Source organism: Mya arenaria, chromosome 9 (assembly GCF_026914265.1).
Source record: "Mya arenaria isolate MELC-2E11 chromosome 9, ASM2691426v1".
In the NCBI taxonomy this organism is placed as follows: domain Eukaryota; kingdom Metazoa; phylum Mollusca; class Bivalvia; order Myida; family Myidae; genus Mya; species Mya arenaria.
This window is the reverse complement of record NC_069130.1, coordinates 2,768,141-2,789,328: the sequence shown is the minus strand read 5'-3', so window position 1 is coordinate 2,789,328 and position 21,188 is coordinate 2,768,141. Positions and strand designations below refer to the sequence as shown.

Here is a 21,188-nt window from a genome sequence, read left to right as displayed (position 1 = left end):
AATCTCGGCCCGCACTCGCAGCATACATTTTTTCGGTCAAAAACTCGCACTGAGCCATGGTGTTGCTTGTCATAAGCACCCTCTCCGTCAAACCTTTTAGTTACAATCCGTCACACAAACACGATTTTGCAAGGCAAGAGGGAACAACCTCGCAACTCAAAAAGTCTTTATGCTTTCCTGGGAGGAAGTGTGCCCAGGGTGGGGTTCGAATCTTTGACCACCGGAAGACCAGCAAGGAACCCAAACTAACCAAGCTAACCGGGCCGGTACGTCCTCATCCACACATACTACACCCCTCCACTTATTAAACTTTCACTCATACCGTCTACCGCTGTCGCCGTCAAAGTAGACCTAGCAGGGAAAATGAGCCCGGTGTTGCATTCGGAACCCCTCGGCCATTTTTATCGAAAACAACCTCAGATGTATTTGAACTGTTTACATACTCAGAAATATGTATGTATGTTTAAGTCCGCTGCAAGTAGATCTCGTAGTAATTTCCATTTAGCAGTTAAACTTAATGACTTAACTCTTGGAAATCTTAATTATGTTTGCAATAATACAATTCATTGGCAATCAATTTAAACGTTAATCAATAAATACAAGCTAAAACACTTAAAACATTTAATTAATGATATCATTAAAAAAAATACGAACTACTTCAACTGATGCACTGGCATACATTCGAGGTTGTTTTCGATAACAATGGCCGAGGAGTTCCGAATGCCGGTGTTGGTCTCGAACCAACGACCGAATGAGTGTCACAACTGAAAAGGGACGTAATCGCTGCGTAAATGATGCGTGTTCATTTTTCAGGTGTAACCTAGCCATTATATTTAACCACTATTCGTTACTTCCCCTACTGTTGATTTGATCATTTAAGTTTGGATTTTTTTGTGTTAATTTTTATATTTGATGAGTTTCATTCACAACATATTTCTTATAATGACAGTAATACTGGCAAATGGCGATATGCACGAGCCTTAACTAAATATAATGGAGTATATGAAAGGTAAATATTTAGGTCGGTCTGTTGTCTTATTAAATAGGTAGTCTAAAATAATAGACGTGTTATACGGGATTCTTCCAATCCCTAACGTCTAAACGGGAATGTGAAAAAAAACGGGGGTGTTTTAAAAATATTGAAATTGTTTTAAGTGAAGTATTTTATGGTTGAAATTGATCATAAAGAGTTATATTCATATTTTACAATTGTAAGTGAAATGTTATTATGCACTAAACAAGCATTTAATGCATTAAAGCAAGTTGTTTACCTTTCCAATAAAACGAAAGTTGACTGACACAGAAAACAATTATGCGAAGGGGAACAACTCAATACAATCGTAATAACTCGGCCTCCTCCGACAAAGCTTTGAGATAGACCTCGTTACACAATCGTAACAACTCGGCCTTGGCCGAAATGTTCCGAGCGATTTAAAACTGTGCCCTGACGCCTTGTAGGTGCCCGTCATGTATATATGGTTATGTTTTGACAGAATGAAATGAAGAAAAGCCGTCAAACTCATAATTATAAGTTGGATATATATGTTTCTGTGTACGGAAATAATATAAAATAACATTATCTGGTAATATTTCTTGTTTTTATGATATTTTATAGACGCTACATGCTTTAACCCGGAATCCTGATCGGAACAACTACCCACTTTTGATACTAAACAATTTGTACGTGAAGGATTTGCCATATCAAAAATCTAAAAAAATCCGTCAACGAACAATTATTTGGACTAATTAAATAGGGGTCATTTTGGAAATACATGTAATGGTTGAGTTTGTAAATCCGAACAGTTTTGACAGTTTTTTAACAATATCTTTGCGAGTTTTGGTTCTAGTGACTTTAAACGTGGCATTTATAATGTTTGGTTCAAACCGCAGCCTCTGCTGAAGTACACATTCACAAAGTATTTTGATTCATTAAAGCAAAACGTTCATTTCAAGCACAGTAAATCATCATTGACACGGTGAAATGGAGTATGTAAATCCTGATCACTTTTAGAATTATATTTTATCTAAAAAAGATTGCTATTCTGTCATAGTTTGTTTTCATTTCTAATCAAAAACACACAATGGGAATGGGAATCAACTCGAACAGAATCTAATCTTAGAAAATTTGAGTTGTGTCCCTTGCTTCGAAAATCTAAGAACATTTCTTACTCATGATATTGATTACAGTGCGATTTAGGTATGTGACATCATTCCCTCGCGGGCTGCATATTTACATTTCACCTGCTTAGGAGTTTGACAGCACTGGTTTTTATGAAAAATAATCACATAAACTTGACGAAAATTCGCATTCGTTGCTAAAGCAAGCATCTGTATCGATCTAGATCATCGAATTATCGATCAAGGTAAACAAACGCGTGATTTAACAGGTGTTCGGTAGAAATAAACTGTTCGGATTTACAAACTCAACCAGTATACATACTTTTCCAAGTATTTGTCACTGCTTCACGTACCAGTACGTGTGAGATTTTCTATTTAAAAAAAATAGTATACTTTATAAGCATATTACACAATTATAATATCCTAAAACAACATTTTTTCCACCTTGACCTGTTTTCGACCGGCCCTGTAAAATATGTAAACGGTTGGTTTGCGTGTTATGCACCAGTCAATTGTAAACACGGTCCCCCCAGGTCCGGGTGGAGACTTTGACTTTCGGTCCAGCAAAGCCCGGGTAAAACCCCCGTCCTTCCTTTTGTTTAATTTATTTAACAGTAGGACACATCCAACCAAGAAAATCCACAAATACTTGAGTTGGAAATCACAAAACTTATTTAGATAAGATGCTTAAGATAAAGGTTTGTTGTGACAGGTAAAATTTAGCATTTACCTGTTACAATGTCCTGTGAAGAAAACAGTTTTTGCGTTGTCTGGTTCGGTCAACATTGCCCATAAGCGCATCCATAAATACTTATTTTTCAGACTCTATCAATGACTGGATGTTAAAGCATTGAGCACATTTCAAATGGGTCATTTTAATATTTCAGTTTTGTTGACAATATCCCTGATGTTTATAAAAGTAAAGCATTATGGGTATTGAATTTCCATTGGAAATATCGCCAAATAAAATTTGAAGTTGTTTACTTCATTAAATCAGCCAATCACAAGTGTAATTTTTCACTGTTTAATACGTTAATAGCATGAAGCGAAATGGAAATTACCCAAATTCATTGATGCATAATTCATCAAATATATATTACGTTAGTTCACTTAAGCATTAAAATTGATAAGGCTTATAATTACTTAAGATTAAATTTTGATTAAAAACAATAAAAATAATATAATATATATAAGAAATATTTTTGTACTTTTCTGTCAATAATGTTCAGAAATTACTTGTTTTTTACATCGGTTGTTACCCATGTGAGAACCCCTTTCAAGTCATGCAGCTACTAATTAAAGAAATACGTAAACATTTATAAATCCTTATTATTATTTTTTATATGTATCTAAATCATATGGTGTTTTTTTTGTTTTTATTATTGAAGTCAAATGAGTGAATTATGATAACGCATAAAAAAATAAAAATGCATTAACCTTTATTAATTGTGCGCTTTTAGGAAAGGAAGAAAAAAAATGAAATTCAACTGTTTTTATTGTCGTGATGTTTAGCTTTCTTTTGTTTATTTAATAACATAAGGACACATCCAACCAGATAATCTTAATATGTAATAGTTGAAAACCACAAAATTTGGATTCTCTGAAAATGAAATATCTATTAAAGCTGCACTCTCACAGATATACCGTTTTAACAACTTTTTCATTTTTTGTCTCGGATAGAGCAAATTTTTGTGTAAATATCTGTGAAAAAAGATTGCTGACAAAAGAACAGAGCCCAGATCTTCATTTTACCGTTCAAAAATTAATGTTTTATGGCTTAAACTGTTACTAACGGTTTAAGAAATGCATGAAACATAAATTTTTAAATTATATATAAAAATCTGCGATGTAATTTTTTGTCAGCAGTCTTATACATATAAATATAAATTGTTGCTATGCATTTTCGTAAAGATTGGCACATTAAAATGTTGTCAAAACATTTTATCTGTGAGAGTGCAGCTTTAAGAAACTCCACAGTGTTTAAACTAAGATGTTTATTAATGCTTATCTCATTGTTGGCAACCATGGTACCTTCTTCCGTTACACTTCATATTTAATGTCGGACAATTGACTGACAAAATCTCGTTTTAATGAATATGCATGTGGCAGGAGAGACAACTTTTCTTTCAATGATTTTGCATGTTACACTCAAATATTGTTCTTTAACTGTACAGTTTCAGTAGCCTCTGTGGCTGTGTGGTCTTGACTGCTGCCAAATATTATTGTACTGAGAAGGCATACTTGATTCAACTCCGGCAATTGTCAGAATATTTTTCAACCATAAAGCATCTGGTACCTTGAAAAAAACGATGAAACTGCCTCATTAATTATTCATGATTATGAAATTTTCCTAGCCAAATTTGCCCTTGGTACACATCAAAGCATAGCGTAGTGTCTAATGGGGGGTATACGACGATGTACTTATCTAGAATAAAGATTTAGATTGATGTTAATTTAAACTGTTTAAAACATTGCAACAGGTTAAAATTTGTTGCGAAAGGTAAAATATTTGTGTTTGTCTGTCGCATTGTCCTATGAAGAAAAAAAGAGTTCACATTTTCTTCCATATTGGATGTTGTGTTTCCGTTCATGTGACCAGTGCTGGAAAAACCTGTCTTACACCCCCCATGTAAGATGAGTCACGCAAAACAACGCGCCACTTCTTATTTCTTTTATTGTATGGTTGATGAAAAGTATATAATGCCATTTCACTAAAGCACAATCAAATATATAAGTATGTAAGAATTTAACTAAAATTGAAAATAAGTAATCGTAAAAACGTGATTTTCAGAGAAAGTATTTGACGTCAATAGTGATTTAAAATTGCTGCACTTTATGACGTCAGTAAACAATGTCGCATGATTATACTCATGTGTAATGTCAAATAAATACCTTGATAATTTATACAGTATACATTGTTTGTTTTCAGCCGCTAAAACGTTACTATGGCTGGGGATCCTTACCTGCATGATTTCTCTGTTATCGCTTGGAATTGGCATCGGTTTAGTGACTCAAGGTGCATGGTTCCCGTATGATGTTGGAGGGGGGATCATTGCAGGAGTGTTTGTAAGTATATTTTCTCACTTTTTCCACTTTTTGTGCAGCATATATATAGTAATTGAACCAAGTCTCCATCTGTCCGTCTGCCCCCACCGATTCCGATCAATTACTGAAGAATGCTTAGGCCCAGGGACCTCAAACTTTGTAGGCAGGTTGGTCATGAGCAGTAGGTGAACACTATTGATTTTAAGGTCAGTGACAGTGCGTCAAAGAGGTGGTGACATTGTGCTAAAAATCTGTTTCTGATCATTGACTGAAGAGCTCAAGCTCAGGGACCTCGAACTTACTAGATAGGTTGATCATGACCAGCAGATGAACCCTATTGATTTTTCAGTCAGTGGGTCAAAGGTCAAGGTCTTGGTGACATTGAGCAGAAAATCTGTTTCCCATTAATAACTGAAGATTACTAAGACCCAAGGACCATAGACAGGTTCAGTCATGACAGGTAGAGTAACTCTATTGATTTGAAAATCACTTGGACAAAGGTCAAGGTTGTGCTGACCTTGAGCTGAAAATCCATTTCTGATCAATAACTGAAGAATGCTTGGGCCCAGTGACCTTACATTTGGTAGGCAGCTTAGTCATAAGCAGACGATGAATTGTATTGGATTTAAGGGCAGTGGGTCAAAGGTAAAGGTCAATATTTAAAGGACACCTGGGTCTAGGAACCTCATACTTGGTATATAAAAACTTAGACCTTGGAAACTTCTACCTGTAAGGCAGTTTGAACACTACCAGTGGATGATCCAAATTGATAATGGGTTCTAGGATTTAAATACTGTAAAAAAGCAGTCATTTACCGACCATTAATCATTCATTTCGAAATTATTGAGTGCTTGTTATTTTGTTTCTTCATTCCATTTAATTAAAGTTTAAGTTTTACATACCATTTTTTTCTATTCCATGTTATTATTCTCTTCTTGAATCTTGAATCCTGGCAAACACTTCTCAATGATGAACATTTCTTAACCGCATGGTTAAATGGGTTATATGCTGAAGGTTATCCAGGCCTGTTGCTTCTTTACCATGACTTAGTAATCTCTAAGTTGTGGCCATGACCAACTTAGTCATGGTAAAGAGTTCTTAAGTCATGGCCAGAACATAACAAAGTCATGGCCACAAGATAACTAAGTTGTGGGAATGGGACTGAAGGTCGTAGCCCCGAGAAAGTAAGTTGTTACTGCGACATATGTAGTCATGGGAACAAGTTAGTTACTTGTAACCACTAGTTAAAAACATTTGTTTTCAACTTTATGCTAATAAGACATCAGACATACTTTTTATGAAAACCATTGTGTAACTAAGCGTTTTATATCAATCCCAATAAAATTCATTAATTCATAATTTTAGCTCAACTAAGAATATGAAAGCTAAACTACTCATTCTGTCATCGGCGTGTAAGTACATTTCAGTCAACATCTCAGCTAACACTTCATATACTGCATTAAAACTCAAAGAAAAGTGTTTCCAACCATCCAATTTTATAACTCTTATCTTGTATATGATGCAAAATTTTCAAATTGCGATTAAGTGTGAGTGTCAAAAATTGGCTTTGTTAGAACTTTATTTTGAAGCAAAACCTGGCAAAAATATCTGGTTGATATTGTAAAACATTTTTTATTCCCTGTTAATGTAAAGTAAGCAACTAAGGCTGTAAAAAAGCAAATTGTTGTACTGGCAAATTCTCTTTTTGACTGCAAAATATCGGAGGCTGTCAGTCCGAATGTCCGATACTTTTTTTTGTTGAACTTTCACGATGTCTGGCTCACATAAGCCAACATCTCAGCAACACTTTTATTTATTGCATTGGAAATTTTGACATAAGCTCCCAACCATCTAACCTACTGAACTAATCGAGTCTGATTATTATCTTGCGTGTAGTGGGAATATATCCGAGTGGAAGTTCTGGTTAAAAGTGGTGAAATGGTCATGCAAACAGTCTCTGTGATAGCTCTTGTTTTATCTTATTACTAATTTTCATTTTCCTTAGAATATCCAAATAAATGGAACATTATAACTGGCCCTGTTTCCTTAAAACTTTCTTTTCTTATTTAATCAATACAATGATGTTTTTTTTTGTCTTATTGAATTATATAGTATTATTTAAAGGATAAATATAATAAAAACCATCAAAACCTGTGCATATAATATTATTATGTGTGAATAGCCTGTGTTCTTGCATGACAATGACTTATTTTTCAAACAGTTGTTTATCTACACAATTTGTTCACTTGATATATTAACATGTTCTTGCAAGTGTGTTCCATATATCTTAAAAGCACAAACTTCAGTGGGGGTTTTACAGACCAATTTGATTTTTTTTTATATAAAATGAACTCACAAACTTGATCTTGGTCTTTCTGTCTATGTTTTGAAGCATACTTGTTCATTTCTAGGCAAAATTGAACTATAATTTTTAGAACAAATGATGCTCTTTTCCCAATCAGATAGGCTATGGCGCCATTCCCAAGGCTATGGTGCCATTCCCAAAATGCTGGAAATAAATACTGTATATGCACAGAAAATAAATTGTTGGCTTGCTTATGTCCTCCAAATTGTTTTACAGGGTCTTTTCCTGTCCATATGTCCTATATGCATGTACAGGGACTTTGTCAACGGTGAGGACAGCAGTTGCTGTGTAAGTTTACATTATTAATATTTTGTTATTCTTAGCACTCTCACAGATATATACCATTTTTACATTAACTTCTTTATTTTTTGTCTTGGAAAGAGCAAAATATTGCGTAAATATCTGCAAACCAATGGTATAAGATTGCTGACAAAATATCAGATCCTAGATTTTCATATTTCCGTTCGAGAATTAATGTTTTATGGCTTAGTAATTTTTGAACTTAAATATAAAAATCTGTGATCTCATTTTTTGTCAGCAGTCTTAAATAACTGGTTTCCATGGATTTTCACAAAAATAATCTTGTTCCAAGACAAAAAAGTTGTCAAAACAATCAATCTTTGAGAGTGCAGCTTTAATATAGACTATCTAAGTGCAATTGGCCTTTTGTTGAGAAACAAAGTCCTAGTATTGTCATAGCCTTAATACTGTCGTCATTGGCTGAATGGACACATTTAAAGCTGCACTCTCACAGTATTGACCTTTATTTTATTTTTTGTCTCAGAATCAGCTGATTTTGGATTCAATACATTGAATTCAGTCATATAAGGTAACTCTTGAAAGAACATATCTCAATAGTTTAGAAAACTGCTGAAAAACTCATTTTTTAAAGTGTTTATAACGCATTTAGCCAGTTTTCAATGGAAATATAAAAAACTGCGATCTGATCTCTTATTAGTAGTCTTGTTACACTAGTTCCTGGATATTTATTCATAAATGTGCATTACTTTTGTAAATAGATACATGGTATTCAATATGTGTGCAATACTTTGAGTTGTTTATACCGGGTATATCGATTTAAGATGTTGTATTAGGAGTGGCAATGCATGTTTTAAGGTTAATTTATTATGTGATGTATATGTAGTAAGGCACATTTGTGGCGAAATTATTTGTGAATATTTTTAATGCATTATTCTTCAATTTGCTAATTTTTTTATTGTTTCAGTTGTTGTTATTTTTAGCTCGACTTTTCGAGGATTAAGGAGAGCTATACTACTCACACAAGAGTCGGCGTCGGTGTCACCCCTTGGTCAAGGTTTTGCGTGCAATCACACATAGGTTATTATTTCAGCAACTACTTGAGGTATTGCATTGAGACTTGATACAATGGTACTCAACCATCCAACCTACTTAATTAACCAAGTTCGATAACTCTAGTTTGCATTTAATGCAAATAATAGGCCTTTATTATTTGACTTAGAAATTCTGGTTAAGGTTTTGTGTGCAAGCACACATTGGTTAATATCTCAGCAACTGCTTGAGGTATTGCATTGAGACTTAGTACAATGGTACTCAACCATCTGACCTACTTAATTAACCAAGTAAGAAAACTCTAATTTGCATTTTATGCAATAAATTGCCCTTTATTATTTGACTTAGAAATTCTGGTTAAGGTTTTTTGTGCAAGCACACATTGGTTAGTATCTCAGCAACTACTTGAGGTATTGCATTGAGACTTAATACAATGGTACTCAACCATCTGACCTACTTAATTAACCAAGTAAGAAAACTCTAATTTGCATTTTATGCAATAAATTGCCCTTTATTATTTGACTTAGAAATTCTGGTTAAGGTTTTGCGTGCAAGCACACATTGGGTAATATCTCAGCAACTACTTGAGGTATTGCATTGAGACTTTATACAATGGTACTCAACCATCCAACCTACTAAAATAATCAAGTTAGATAACTCTAGTTTGCATTTAATGCAAAATAATTGCCCTTTATTATTCAACTTAGAAATTCTGGTTAAGGATTTGTGTGCAAGCACACATTGGGTAATATCTCAGCAACTGCTTGAGGTATTGCATTAAGACTCTATACAATGGTACTCAACCATCCAGCCTACTTAATTAACCAAGTTTAGGTTTTGCATGTAACCACATTTAAGTTAATATCTCAGCAACTACTGGATGTATTGCATTGAGACTTTATAAAATGGTACTCAGCCATCCAATCTACTTAAATAACAAAGTAAGATAACTCTAGTTTGCATTAAATTGAAATAATGGCCCCTTTTTTATTCGACATAGAAATTCTTGTTAAGGTTTTGCATGGAACCACTTTTAAGTCAATACCTCTGAGAGTACATCATGTATTGCATTGAAACTTCACACACAGGCTCCCAACCATTTAACCTTCTTATTTAATCAAGTTAGATAACTCTATCTTTCATATTATATAATTTTTGCCCCTTTATTATGCGACTAAGAAATTCTGGTTAAGGTCTTGCATGTTAGCACACATAGGATATTAGCAATTACTTGATGTATTGCATTGAGACTTTATACAATGGTATTCAACCACCCAACCTAACTGAATAACCAAGTTAGATAACTGTATTAAAGTTTTGCATGTAACCACATTTATGTTAATATCTCAGCACATCATGTATTGCATTGAAATCTTATCTAACAGTGATCCATGCATGTTTCGCCAAAACTTTTCAATCCTTACACTGAAAAGCGGAGGAATAGTCGAGCGCGCTGTCTCTGTGACAGCTCTTGTTATGTTTCAAAAGACATCTTGACATTATTTCTGGAATTGCAGTTTTAATCTTGTTTGTTTGATTAAGAAATTAGGGAGTGTGAAAAGCCAGATGATAATATGGATTGAGCCTGGACTATTGTTGTTTTTCGCAATTGTTTAATCTTGTTTTGGCTTACTAAATAAACAGTAAGTTTTTACGAAGTTAAAACAGTATGTTGGAATTGTGATACCATATGGCTATTTCATTGCAGGTTAATTATATTTGCTGATGATGTGTTCAATAATGTAGTATTTCTGAAAGCATATATGCTGCTTGTTACTATAATACCAAATAATTACCATAATGTTTAAAAATAAATGAAATCAAGGATTTTTCTTGACTCTCGGGTGATGTCGTTTTTATAAAAAAAAATGGAAGAAGAGTAATTCAAGTTTAAATAAACTTGTAAATTGAAAATGATTTTTATTTAGCTCGACTATTTGGAGAATATGTGGGCTATACTACTCGCCCCGGCGTCGGCGTCCGGTTAAAGTTTTAGGGCAAGTTGGGATTTTCACCTATAAGTCTAATACCCTTCATTCAATTGACTTAATACTTCACACCGTTGTTCAGGGCCATCCCATGATGAGGTTAGATAACTCTATTTTATTCTTTACACAGATTATGGCCCATGATTGAGTATGGAACTTAGGTTAAAGTTTTAGGGCAGGTTGGGATATTAATTAATAACTTCTATACCCTTTGTTCAATTGACTTAATACTTCACACAATTGTTCAGGACTATTACCCAATGAGGTTACATAACTCCATATCCTTAATACAAGTTATGGCACATGATTGACTTAGGTTAAAGTTTTAGGGCGGGTTAACGTTTTAGGGCAAGTTGGGATTTTAATAAAAAAAACTTCTATACCGTTCATTCTATGCACTTTATAAAATTTAAAATTATTTAAGACCATCTTACAGCAAGAAACATAACTCCATTTTAACCCTAAATACAAATTATGGCCCTTGATTTTTTTGATTTTTTATTTCTTTTGAAAGGCATATTTGTATATTCTTAACCACATTTTCATAATGGGAAAAATCAAGTTATATAAATGACTTGCGTCATTGTTCGGGTGGGCTGGTGGGAGGGCAGCATCAAAGTCACCTTATGTATCAAATAATTTTAGTTAGGTTTGACATAAAGAGACCAAACTTGGTAATATTACATCGTTATTGTATTCACTTCTAAGTCAAAGCGGCGTTGTCGAGCGCGCTGTTTTGTTTTTGAATCCATGAAATCATACACATTTAGAAATTAAAAATAATCATGCTTATCATAGTTTGAAATGATGCCAAGTAGGGTTTTACTACCTAAATTAAGTTATCTCCCCTAAATCATTTTTTCTTGATTGGTGCTTGTAGGGGCCATATCTTGGAAAATACTCTGGGACCTGGTGACATGGACGGTCAAGGTAACCATGTTATAGGGGATGAAAAAGGGATTTAAATGACATTTCAAATAGAGATAGATGGCAACAAAAGAAAGTGCAGTGCACACTTACCATAATACTGCCCTTCATATTTAAGTTATCTCCCTTTTACCAGATATTTGTTTCATATGTTTTTTTTTTGTCCAGCCATATTTTGCAAAAAACTAAATGGATTGAAATGAGACTTGAAATGTAGATAAATGGCAATTATAAAGAGGATGTACATGACCAAGCAGCCGTGCATTTTTAATCTCCTGTAACTCCCCTTATCTGAAAGTTTTTAAAAAATCAGAGTTTGTCTGGGACATTCTTGGATATTTGTGAAAACAATGGCTGCTTTTTTATATCATTTCTTAAAATTTACTTAAAAATTTATTCTAAAATTTGCCCATAATTTTCCATGTTATGTTATTTTCCAACTTGTATATAAAAATGCTACATCAATTTACCTTCTACCACATTTGTACCACAATTTCTGTGATATTTTTTATTTATTTTTGTCTGCTTCACATCTAGCATTAAAGTCAGACAGAAATTTGATTGAATTTCAAGATCTCCGATAGCGCAGTGGTTAGCACTTCAGAATTCAGATCACATGGAATAATTGGTCCGACCCTCTCCATAGACTTGTTCTTTTAGGTGATATGAATGTGTCACCTTTGTAGGTGACATGTATGTGTCACTTTTGGTATTTGTTGCGTTAGCATCAGCAGACAAATACTTAAGTATTTATTTTCCAATTATGATGAAACTATGTGACAGTGTTTATGGGCATAATGTCTTGGTGAAGTTTGATTGTGGTTTAAATCGCTTTAGAAACTAGTAGGAAAATGGTGGGTTTATGTCTTGAGTATTTATTATATGAAACTAAGCAACTGTGTTTGTTATGTCATGATGTCTCGGTCATGTTCTATCATGACAATTAATCGCCTTAGAAACTCCTTAGTTAATAATTGTCCCTTTTACACTTAAAAAACCACTGGCTTCCTCATTGTTAAATTGTATAATACTCGTAAGAAAGTTTTGATTTCACTAGAAACCTTTTTGGTCCTTTTGCCCTAAAATTGGTATTTGACTACAATGGTTGCTTCAAACAGGTGACAGATTTCTAGTTTCAATTACATTCACTTAAATTGTCATAATATCGAAATTTGAACATAATATCAAACCAGAGTATTATTGATCGACCAAGCATTCTATGGAAATATGAACTGGCGAAGATTTGAATTATACTCAATTCTGATTGGTCCACATATAAGTACAAGTTCATTTTTTTTCAGGCCATCGGAATGACAATATATTTCGCCATTGCTATCCTGGCAATGGTATTCAGCTTTGGTGTATCGGGCGTGTATGCTGTTATTGAGTGTGTTGCTCCATCCAGTTCAACTATCATCACACACGGTGAGATTTTACAAGCAAGTGTTGTAAGTGCTTGTGTACATATGTGTATGTATGCATATAAAAACTAGATTGTGTCAATTATTTTTCTTGTTAAAAATATGAACTCTACAATTCACTCACTCTTTTTATGGTTTGCTAACTTCAGCATCATTTATATTTGTAAGTATTTAAGTAGATGAAGGCTTTATCAATTCTATGAAGTTGAACATAAAACCTCGGATACTATTTAATATATGAATTGGCCTATTTTTTAGAGTTCGTTTTTTAAGCCATTAAGAGCTTATACACTCATTTTCTGTTGAAGTAAACTTTTTCTAGACTGGCAAAACCATGAGTCAAAGTATAGTTTTTCTATGACCACGAGTGAAATAAATACCATCTTACACTGAAATAATCACTTATTTTCGGAATTGTATTGGTATTTTCATTTTTTTTTTTTTTGAATTACCCCTTTTTTGAAAAGAGTGTTTGCTACGTTGCTAACCGTGGGGCACCCCTCACGCAAAGTTTTGATCGCTGATGACGTAGATGTCATTTCAATGCCGGCTTGTGGAGAAATAGTTTACAAAGAGCGTTTTTAGCTGAACTATTCTAAGAATAAGTGGAGCTTTATTACTCACCTCACCTCGGCATCTTATCTGGGCTAAGGTTTTGCAAATTAGCACCTTTAAGTAATTTTATCTGCAAATACATCGTGGTTTGCATTGAAGCATGTTTCCAACTTTATCTAACCTACTTAGTTTATGAAGTTTGATTTAAGTATTTGGAATATAATGCAAATAATGGACCTTAAAGTTTATTATTGACTTGAAAATTCTTGCTAAGGTTTTGTATGTAAGCACACACATATAGCAACAGGACTTGATGTATTGCATTGAGACTTAACACAATGGTACTCCACCATCCAACCTACTTAAATTAATAACCAAGTTGTATAATATTTTATTTTGCATGAAATGCTTATTATGATTTTTTTCCATGCTTTTCGATGAAATATTGAGTTTTATCACTGAAATAACAACAGTGAAAATTCAATTTCACTGCAAAATAAGGAGTGAAAATATCAAATTTTAGAATCCATTGAAGTTACTTCCCCTTGATCAAAACTTAACACGTCAGTTTTAAATCAGAAAATGTTGCCAAAAAATAATTTGAAATTTAAAAAATGGTTGCATATGTTTAAATAAAAATATATTTGGAAATAAACATTTATTAGAAAAAATGGTAATCCTGTTTTTCAAAAGTTTTCTTGAATTTTGAAGCTGAATGTTTGAACATTTACTTTCATATAAAACACATTACAGACGAAAACAACTGCTCAAACATTAATAGGATGTTTAATTCTCGTTCAAATATTTTTTTTAACTGTCTGTGGTTTTAAAAACAATTAACAGATTAAATGATGATTTTTTTACCCCACCCACAGAATAAAATTACAATGCATGGTCTACACTTTTTACCTGGTAAGCGACCTGTCCTGACCTGCAAATTAGCTGATCTTTGACAGTGAGGGATGACTGTATAGTGAATACCCATGTATCATGAAACAAACTCTTAAACTTAAGACAAAAGTTTCATATCCAACAATTATCCGCAATTGCTTTGCTGCCACGTTCGTCCTTTCAAACTTTAATTCATGAATGGCGGTGTAGTAATCAATCAGGTTTTCACATAGTGAAACCTGGTTATTAGCATGAAAACATCGTTGTTTGAGCGGGCAGGCAGGCAGGTGGCCGGGCAGCGTCAAACTCACCTATGAAACTGAAACCCTTTTAGTAAGGGTAGACATATCTTGACCGAACTTGGTCTATAGGAAGAGTTTACGGATACCTTTCATGAGATTGCGTTTGGGGTACCTAGCGTCAAGGTCAAGGTCTCTGTTACTTAAAATAGAAACACAGTTGAAACTGAATAATTTCAGTTAGGGTGGACATATTCTGACCCAACTTGGTATTAAGGAAGAGTTTCTGGATACCTTTCATTGGATTGTGTTTGGGGTCCCTAGAGTCACGGTCATTGTTACTAAAAATCGAAAAACAGTTGAAACTGAACAACGTTAGACGTCTTTAGTCAGGGTTCACATATCTTGACCAAACTTGGTATAAAGGAAGAGTTTATGGAAACCTTTCATGGGATTGCGTTTGGAGTCCCTAGAATTAAGGTCAAGGTCACTGTTACTAAAAATAGAAAAATGGTAGAAACTGAATAACTTAAGTTAGGGTTCACATATCTTGACCCAACTTGGTATAGAGGAAGAGTTTATGGATACCTTTCATGGGATTGCGTTTGGAGTCCCTAGGTCAGGGTCACTGTTAATATAAAAAACTGTTAAAACTGAATAACTTAAGTTAGGGTTCACATATCTTGACCCAACTTGGTAGAAAGGAAGAGTTTATGGATTCCTTTCATGGGATTGCGTTTGGAGTCCCTAGGTCAGGGTCACTGTTAATATAAAAAACTGTTAAAACTGAATAACTTAAGTCAGGGTTCACATATCTTGACCCAACTTGGTATAAAGGAAGAGTTTATGGATACGTTTCATGGGATTGCGTTTGGGGTCCCTAGGTCAGGGTCACTGTTAATTTAAAAAAAACTGTTAAAACTGAATAACTTAAGTCAGGGTTCACATATCTTGACAAAACTTGGTATAAAGGAAGAGTTTATTGAGACCTTTCATGGGATTGCGTTTGGGGTCCCTAGGGTCAATGTCAAGGTCACTGTTACTAAAAAATAGAAAAATGTTGGAAACCAAATAACTTAAGTTAGGATTGACATATCTTGACCCAACTTGGTGTAAAGAAAGAGTATATGGATACAATTTCATGGGATTGCGTTTGGGGTCCCAAGAATCAAGGTCAAAGTCACTGTTACTTAAAATAAAAACACAGTTGAAACTCAATAACTTTAGTCAGGATAAACATATCTTGACCAAACTTGTTATAAAGGAAGAGTTTCTTGATACCTTTCTTGGGATTGCGTTTTGGGTCCATAGGATCAAGGTCACTGTTGTTACTGAAAATAGAAGAATGGTTGAAACTGAATAACTTTAGTCAGGGTTCACATATCTTGACCAAGCTCGGTACGGGCGGCGTCAAACTCACCTATGAAACTGAATAATTTCAGTAAGGGTTGACATATCTTGACCAAACTTGGTCTATAAGAAGAGTTTGTGAACAAGTTCCTTTAAAATCATTTTCATTTTCCAGCAACAGAGTTTGATGATTTACTAAAATCACCGATGATAACAATATCTATATGTGCCATGACAAAGTAACATAATCATCTTTATTAATTGAGTAACCTTTCCCTTTAATACTCATTTCCACTCTTATGCATGCTTCCTTTCTTCTGTGTATATCCTCTAACTAATTTGGCATGTTCTTATACATACACACAACAAATGTAGTCATGCCTTGTTTAATTTAAAAGTGCATTCGTTTTTTTTTTGGGGGGGGGACATAGATTCATTAATAAAAGTGCATTGATTAATGTTCATAACTTGCTTGTACTAAAGAAACGAGCGAATAATAAACTATGAAAATAAATATCGGAGAACTTTTTAATCCACGAACCGGAAATAGAAAATTGGCAGCTACGTCATCAGCTATACTTTTGAGTGAGGGGCGTCCCACGGGTAGCGGAGTAGAAAACACTATATTCCAAAAATGTTGTTTTTTTAGAAGAAAAAAAACAATTGAAGATACTTATAATTCCGAAAATGAGCGTAAAAGAAACAGACAATTTGTTGATTTCAGTGTAATAACGTATTTCAGTCATGAAACAACTATATTTTCTATAACATTCGTGAAATAAAATATGATCTTACATTGAAATCACCAAATAACCCCTATGTATTTTTACAGCAAACCAAATTGTTAACCTTAACATGGTTTGGTCCTTCATCGGACTTGTCATTTAATTGAAATACCAAATAAAAGCAAGTATATGTCTAAGGCTAATAATTGCGCGATACTGATAAAAAAAGTTCAAAGTTTACAGGGTAAAATAAACACTTTAATGTGAGCTGAAAACTTCTCCGCTCAGTTTATAATATTATCTAGGATGGATCAATGGAATATCAATCCAGTTTATGCCCAATCTAATATTGGGAACATGCTGTAGAACCAAACGTTAGAATATAGCCCTATTACAACTTAATTGGTTGTGTTTGACCTACTCGGGTTAAACTGTGACTTTATGGTATTTAGTTGTGTATACTAATAAATATGTCCTTATTTACAGCATGCAACAGTCCCCAACACGACACCTTGCTGGCCTTATCCATTTTAACACTCATAGTAACAGGGGTGTTGACTGTTTTATCTCTGGCAGTTTTCTTCACATGCTGCTGTAACGCAAGTAAATTCGGTGTTCCATTGACTTCCGATTACGTTTCTGGTCCTGACCCCAGCTATGAGAGAACAGTAAGGCAAATAGAACACGAGTGGTTAGAGGAACGACGGAGAGAAAGACTTGAAAGAGAAAGACAGGAAGAAAATCGTGTTGGAAATTTGGACGAATGGGGAACTAATACTGATTCACATGCGCCTAGTTTTGTCGATATTTCTAGTGCTCAGCCTAGCGCCCCTCCAGTAGAACCAAACCCGCTTGCAAACCTTCCGCCTTCCTATGAGGAAGTTATGGCGAATGAGGACAAATATAAAAAGACAGATACTCCGAGAAGTTCAAACGTATAGGCAGATGGGCCCAGTTTCTCGAAAGTTGTCAAGTACTTACTGAACCGAGTACTTAATTCAATGTCGAAAATTCTGATATTGATTTCCCCTTTTCCGTCCGTACGTCCGTCTGATGGACAATATTGCGTCTCACATACCTCCAGTATTGTTTAGGCAAACTAATGAAATTTACAGGATATAGGGTCACTCAGAAGGAACCGAGTTAAGCCCCTTGATTTTGTTAATAATCATCTAAGTGAAACCTGGTTATTTGAATGATATGCGTCGTTTTTTGGATGGCGCCTTCAAACTCACCTATGGTTTCAAATTATTTTTGTTATGTTTGACATAAAGTGAACAGACTTTGTATATAGGAAGAGTTTATGGAGACCTTTCATTGGTTAGTCTAGGGCCCCTAGGGTCAAAGTCAAGGTCACTGTTACTAAAATTTGAAAAAAAATGGATGGTACTGAATAACTTAAGTAAGGGTTGACATATTGCGACCACACTAGGTTCTAGGAAGAGTTTAGGGAGACTTTTCAGGGAATTGCATTTGGAGCCCGTAGGGTCAATGTCAGGGTCACTGTAACAAGGTTTGATGCTGAATAACTTAAGTTAAGATTGACATATTGTTTACTTTTTAATTGAATTCTTTTTATTGCATTTTACAGGCACATATTGCATCAGTATTGTATTCATTTTTTAAGTAAATTCGAGCTTGCTGTCTTACGAAATCACTTTTTTTTTAAAAGAATTACTTGGGGTAACAACTCAAACTAAGTTGTGAGCTAAGTAGAACGTCTTTTATTAGTGAACGTGTTCTAACCCTTCTAAAATACGCTTTTTACCTTAATGCGCTTCAAACGCAGAAACAAATGCGCATTTAATCTGCATTAATGCGCTTTTAGTCCAAAATAAAGACACTTTTAGTTCAGAATGAATGCACTTCAGTCACAAAAAGTGCACGTTTTTCCAGTTTTAAGTTCACTCGGATGAGAAATACGCTTAAATACGGTACCAATACCGCTGCGTTTAATGCAGATTTATTGCGCAACTAATAAGAAGCTTATTTATTATAAGGAATTGGTTTGAGTGATATATTTTTAAACCAAGGTGTTGGAAATATTGAAATATTTTACATGCTTTTAAGCAGGGTTACGGGTATTTTTTATTCAAACTGGACCTCAGATTTTACAGTCAAGTAGAGCTAGAACAGATGTTTAATTATAAAAAAAACAAGAAGCTTTTCCATATACAGAAAGGAAATGTTATTTCTTATTTGTGTTACGTGTTCGATGTGTATCATTTTGTTATTGTATTTAAACTTTATACTGATATTAGAAAACATACATAGATAAGGTTTTATTATCTAAGACCAATTGTGATAAAAAATGTAAAAATATTTACCTCTCAAAATACTAGTGTAAATAGAAAACTAGCAAGTTTAGTATTTACTGCTATAGATTTAAAGACATTTTTATACTATACATATAGTTATACCCTCCACAAGCTTTGTTCGTTGTATTGTATTGTGTTTCATTTACTGATAGTTGTTACAATTATACTTATTTATTGATATTTGGTTGATCATAGACTAAGAACTATCAGATACATATTTTACTGCTTGTTAGCGCATGTACCAAGTGTCATATGTATTTAGAATAAACTTTTAAATGTATAATATTTATGGCGTTGCTTTACTTTTCGATACATGTCATTCGGAACTCCTCGGTCTTTTTCCATCGAAAACAACCTCGGATGTATGTGGACGGCTTACAATGTCAGCACTCTTAATATTAAAGTACGATGCAAGAAGATCGCGCAGTTTATTTCAATTTAGAGTTAAACTTCATGACAACGTTTGGGAATCATAATTATTTATGCACTTCAAAGGCAATCACTTTAGTAATTCAAAATAAACATTAAAACACTACAGTTACTTGATACTATTATTCAGTTGTTTACGAACTACTCCTGATGAACTGGCATTCAGCCGAGGTTGTTTTTTTATGGAAAATGGCCGAAGTGTTCCGAATGATTACATGTTCGTGTCTCAATCTTTATAATTGTCCTTGTCATCTTGCGTGATTGAAATAGACAAACTATAAGGAGTATTTCATACGAGTTTTCGTTTAACGCAAAGGACATCCGATCCCTCATATTGACAGCCATTGACACCAGTTTTCTTTCTGGTAACAAAAACTATAAAAAACACCAAAGAATACATCAACATTTAAGGAATGAAGTGCCGTCATTAACGGGGTATGAACGCAGTAGGGCTGGATGAAGTGTGTGTGAAGTCCAGAAACAATGGAATCTTCAAGGAGATTCCGTATATAGCATTAAACTGCACCAGGATCCCGTTTAACGACATACAACGTCGAAAGACAGCAACCACAGTCGTTAAGTATTGTTATGGGGTTTTATTAATGTTGGTTTTTTTCTGCCATGGTGCGGAGAGTAAAAACAAACTAAAAATTAAAAGGTTATCCAATGTTTATTTATAATTATATAAAGGATATTTGTTGACTTCAGTGAAAGATCATTTATTATATCATGAGTGTCATAAAAAACATATGTTCACGAATGGCGAAGCCACGCGTGAAGATTTAGCTTTTCTTTTATCACGAGATACAAATACATACTTTCTGTTTCTGATATGCTTATTTTCGAAAATATATTAGTGATTATACCCCCGACAAACAACGTTTGAAGGGATATATTGGAGTCAGCCTGTGTTCTGTGTGTCGAGTCATCGGTCGGTCGTTTGGTCCTCTGCAATTTGTCTTGTCCGGAGGATAATAACTACTGGATGGAATTTTATTAATCTTCATGATGAAAAAATGAGAGTGCTTTGTACAAGAACCATAGCTCTTTTTCAGCTAATTTCAGAGTTATTTAACTGGATGGAATTCAACAAAACTGCATGGAATTATAGAACATAATGGGAGAAAGTGCAGTTTGAGAGAACCATTACTCTATTGTATCTTACTTTATTGTTTGAAATTACAGAGTAATTGCCCTTTGTTACTCTTTCTTGTCCGGGGCATAACTTGAAAACCACTACATTGAATTTAATTAATCTTTATACGACGGGAAACACAATGAGAGGTGCAGTGTACAGGAATCATAACTTTTTTTCAGGCAATTACAGAGTTATTGCATTTTGCTACTTTTTCCTGTCCGGAAAATAACTTCAAAACTACTGGATGGATATCAATAAAACTTTATACAATGATAAAATATAATGAGGGGAAGTTAAGGATGCAACAACCTTAACTCCCCTTTAGCTAATAGCATTGCCCTTTGTTAATGGTAAAGCACAATCTGAGG

At 34.1% G+C, this 21,188-nt stretch overlaps 1 protein-coding gene across 3 annotated transcripts; it reads left to right on the top strand.

Annotated features, from left to right (window-relative positions):
• Window positions 1-557: 557 nt before the first annotated feature.
• Window positions 558-19,662, top strand: LOC128245562 (uncharacterized). 3 transcript variants are annotated; one of them, XM_052963756.1, is made up of 5 exons: window positions 558-1,021; window positions 5,048-5,184; window positions 7,745-7,816; window positions 13,056-13,179; window positions 17,422-19,662. In XM_052963756.1, the coding sequence occupies exons 1-5, from the start codon at window positions 994-996 to the stop codon at window positions 17,874-17,876; spliced, it is 816 nt and encodes a 271-aa protein (XP_052819716.1). In that variant the 5' UTR covers window positions 558-993; the 3' UTR covers window positions 17,877-19,662. The 3 variants fall into 3 exon arrangements, with proteins under 3 accessions (XP_052819716.1, XP_052819720.1, XP_052819719.1); XM_052963759.1 differs by having other exon boundaries at window positions 559-1,009; XM_052963760.1 differs by lacking the exon at window positions 7,745-7,816.
• Window positions 19,663-21,188: the final 1,526 nt, after the last annotated feature.